The sequence below is a fragment of the Telopea speciosissima genome, chromosome 3 (assembly GCF_018873765.1).
Source record: "Telopea speciosissima isolate NSW1024214 ecotype Mountain lineage chromosome 3, Tspe_v1, whole genome shotgun sequence".
NCBI lineage: Eukaryota > Viridiplantae > Streptophyta > Magnoliopsida > Proteales > Proteaceae > Telopea > Telopea speciosissima.
Genome location: NC_057918.1, coordinates 15144595 through 15148784, shown reverse-complemented (window position 1 = coordinate 15148784; position 4190 = coordinate 15144595). Strand labels below are relative to the sequence as shown.

The window sequence follows — 4190 nt, the reverse complement described above, 5'->3', positions numbered from 1 at the left end:
TTGGGCTATCTAAATAAACCCAATAACAGCCTAACTATTAATTGGGCTGGGTTCCCGTTTGCCGAAAAATCAAACCCATGGAGGTTGTAATGGACTGGGCTCAGGTTTGCCCATTTGTTCCTCTGCAGGGGGATCAAAAAAAGGTTGAAAATATTTCAACAAGGTCAGCCCAAACTAGAACCTAAGGAGGTGAGAGCAACATGGGCTAGAACAGCATGAGCATTGCTTAGTAGAGGCCCAAGTTTTCTGTTGAAACTGAAATTGAATCACTAGTATCTCGAATTTTCTTTACATTGGGACTTCACTTACTTTAGGGTCTGTGATTTAATAAGAACTTGAAATAGGTACAAAATCAAACAAATGAGATAATTAATATTGAATTATTCATTAATCTTTTAACCCACTATTGTGCATTAAATTCCTTAATATGCTATACTATTTTTTTTTTGTACATCGTTTTAAGAATCAGTAAGTTGAAACACTTATATGTAGACCATTTGGTGCTGTAACTCTAGGAAACTTTATTAGTTTATCTCCTCCAACTTCTTCCCATCTGCAACAAGAACATGGAAAGTGAGATAAGGAATTAAAAGTAACTTAGAAAAACAAGTATAGCCAAAACATATCTAGTGACAAAGTGATCATTGTTATGGATTACTGAGGAACTAAAGATTAGATAGATATTGTAACCAACCTGTATCTAGTGACAAAGTAGTGAAGAAATGTGGATATCTCAGCAATACCCAATTCTTTCCCAGGACATAGCCTGCTTCCACCTCCAAAAGCCAAGTAGTAGTTGTGGGACTCCATGCTCTTATCCTGAACAAGCAACTCTGGTTAATAATACTATACAAACTCTACTTTGAAAGTAAACTAGTCAGTCTAGGGTTTTCCATAACCCTGAAATTTGAGGAACCCATTAATCTATATAGTATTTTTCTATCCATTTACAGTACTGCAGCAGTGCCACCAGTTTACACTGTCAAACAGTATACATGATCCTTTTCAAGGAAAACAGAGGAGAACCAATAGTTGTTGGTTGTCTCTTATGAAGGACTAATAAAGATCACTCTAAGACATTCCTGATAAAGGTAATGCCCTTCTTCAATTTTTTCTTACTACTTGAACCATAGAAACTTAATTTAAATTTATGGTCACTCACCATCCATCTCCAGGGATTAAAGGTGAAAGGCTCTGGATATAAGATGGGATCATAGTTGATCTCCCTTGTGTACACATAAATTTTCCATCCTTTTGGAATGACATATCCTGGAAAGGTAAAAATTACAGAGTCATAAGTAACCAACAGTAATCCACTTATAACAACAGTTCTAAAAGTATTTTAAGCACTCAAGTAATCAAATTGGTGTGTGCCACCCTTGAATGGAATAAGCAGAAACTCTAGATTTGATCTAAAATGCAGATGTCCAGAATATATATATGAGGTGTGTGGTCAAGATAAAAGTCCAAGAACCAATGGTATTAAGGGTCCACTAGATTTAAAATTTAAGCTTTTCTTGACCAAGAGATCAAGGTACTCATTGAGTGGTCTTGAGAGAATGCACTTGTGCTTGGTTCTAGGACTTGGGGACTCAAGTGGATAGTGATCTTTTTTGTCAACTCATTTAGATTCCCATGTACAAACACCCAGCTGCAAATGGGTTTCTAGTGAATGAAAAGCCAAGGAATTTCTGAAGAAATTATGGAAGTGAGTATTTGTTTGGGAATTCATGAAAACATCAAATACTTCTTTGTTTAAAAAGGAAACAAAGACTAATTAATCAGCTTCAAAATCACAATCTGAGTACACACAGGATATTAAACTTAATAGACTCAATACCATGAAATTTCACAGATTAAAATTGAAGCAGTTTTAAGTTTTCTTAACAAACCATTCAATTCCATCTCTTGTGTCGTCTTCCTCAGCACGCCATTGACAACGGTAGCTAATCTAGAAGTTTCAAATATAACCTGCATATAAAACATCAGATAAATTTTAGTTTCTTGGTTTCATTTTTTTTATGAAGAAAAGATGTAGTAGATTAGAATTGCATACCGCACGAGTGAATCTCATGGATTTGTAGTCATTCCAGGTGATTGGATCCTCTAATTCCTTCTCTTTTCGAATAGCCAAATGTTCTTCCTAAAAAACATAAAATTATATTAGATTAAGCCATTGAGGAAGCCAAGGGAGTCACAACTTGGGTGTAGGATAAAAGGAAACATGGACCTACCCTGAGTTCTTGAAGTGCTCTTGGATGGTCATGGAGATACTTGACAGCCATCATTGAAGTAGTTGAGACAGTCTCAAAACCAGAATATAGGATTGTAATTATCTGATCAATTATCTCTTCATCATTGAGTTTGTACTTAGGATCTTCAGATTTAATTAAGAAACCAAGCATGTCATGATAGGTATTAGGAGAAGCGCGTCTTCTCTGTAGGATTTCTCTCCAGAGTTTGACAATATTTTTCCTAGCCTGAAACAAAGCAATTCAGTGGAAGACTCTACAAGAATAAGCAAGAGAAATGATGACAGGCTAGGACTTAAAGCAAGGTACCTGCAACCCACTATGGTAATTTGTCCCTGGAATGCTGATAGGCAGTGAAATGGTTCCTAGTACTAGTTTCTGGAACTCTGGCTTGAAGGCTTCTCTAATCAAATCAGCATCAACACTGGCAATCTGCATAAGCGATGAGAGCAATGCCATCTGAAGAATAGAACAGAGTAGATGTTCATTAGTCCAGGAATGTATCATTTATGTAGGGTTTTTTTTTTTTTTTGGGTGACTATTTATGTAGGGTTTCACTTTCTTCTTCTTCTCTTTGAAGGGTTTTTTTTTTTTTATGGACAATAAAACTAGAAGAGGAAAAGTAAATTTCAACTAACCTCTTTAGTTTTTTCTTGGATATCAATAATTTTTCCATCCCAGTTGCTGAGGTGGGATTTCATAAAAGCATCAATTCTTAGGAGAAGATGGTCTTTGATCATGGTGGGGCTGATGATGTTAAGTAATGCCCCTCTGATTTTCTTGTGAGCAGAGCCATGCACAGCTGCTATGTTGCTTTTTCCTAAGATATCCAACATGGATTGTGGGTAGCCTGGAACAAGGCCTTTTCCTTCATTCAAGAGTATGTATCTGTTGAGCTCTGGATCCATGGAAACAATTGTTGGACAGCCCAATATGTGGGATTTGAAAAAGCTTCCATACCTGCATTAACCAAAAAAAAATATATAATATTTTTTAACAGAAAGGAACTAATAAGAATGATTAGTGATTATACACAGTTTTAAGATTTAGAAATGCTAGAAGACCAAAGATTGGTTTCATGCAAGTGGAATTTCATGATTGCAATAATAATACAAAACCAACTTGAGTCCATAAGATTAATGACTATATAAGAAGAAGAAAAGTGATGGCTTTCTCTCTTCAAGGGTTGAGACTTGTAGGTAAAAGTGCTCTGCTCTGCCTCCTCTGTCTAAAAGCTGGCTCTAGAAGCAGATGAGCCAAAAGAAGTTATAACAGTGAGGGGAACTCCCTTTTACAACTCCATCAACTTGGAAAACAGAGCTATAACATCTTAAACAAGACAAACCACTCTGTAGTTTTGAGAATCATTAAAAAAAAAAAAAAACTGAACTTTTATGAATCAATTAAACAGGTTTATTACCAGAAACAAGAAGAAAAACTAGAAATCCAAAACTTCCAACAATTCACCTTGCTCTCTGGTTTTTCATGAAGTTAGGCCCTTCCTTTAGGAAATCTGTAGTCTCTCCAAACAAGGGCCAACCCATTGTTCCTGGGGGCAGTCCTTTCTTCCTGTACCTCACCTCATTCCATCTCAACAAGGCAGTGCAGATACAGAGCACCAAAATCACAAAGAAAACCATCACAAAAACTGCCATTGATGCGCCCAAGAAGCTTGAACTCACCTCAGTGAGAGCTGTAAATGAAATGGGTTACTAAGTTGCAGTCAGGGCAGAAGTATATATAGAGAGGCCTATGGACTGCCATTTGAAAGAGAAAGGCCAAGGCACAGAAACCAAATAATCCAAAAAAGAGACCCCATGCACCAACCTAAGGGCTCTAAAAAGTTTTAAAAGCCCAAGTTTTTTCCATAAATGTTCCCTGTAATAGGTTTTTAAGTTGCCTCTATACAATCCTAGTAAGAGTATCTCGTTTAAAATC

General features: G+C 36.4%; 1 protein-coding gene across 2 annotated transcripts; it reads right to left on the bottom strand.

Annotated features, from left to right (window-relative positions):
- Nucleotides 1-389: 389 nt before the first annotated feature.
- On the bottom strand, nt 390-3983 carry LOC122655820 (cytochrome P450 85A-like). 2 transcript variants are annotated; one of them, XM_043850174.1, is made up of 9 exons: nt 3720-3980; nt 2891-3212; nt 2562-2711; nt 2235-2480; nt 2057-2143; nt 1893-1971; nt 1163-1269; nt 695-819; nt 390-553 (listed from the first exon to the last, which is right to left on the bottom strand). In XM_043850174.1, exons 1-9 carry the CDS (start codon nt 3905-3907, stop codon nt 466-468), a joined length of 1392 nt encoding a protein of 463 aa, XP_043706109.1. In that variant the 5' UTR covers nt 3908-3980; the 3' UTR covers nt 390-465. The 2 variants fall into 2 exon arrangements, with proteins under 2 accessions (XP_043706109.1, XP_043706110.1); XM_043850175.1 differs by lacking the exons at nt 390-553; nt 695-819 and adding an exon at nt 863-889 and having other exon boundaries at nt 1100-1269; nt 3720-3983.
- Nucleotides 3984-4190: the final 207 nt, after the last annotated feature.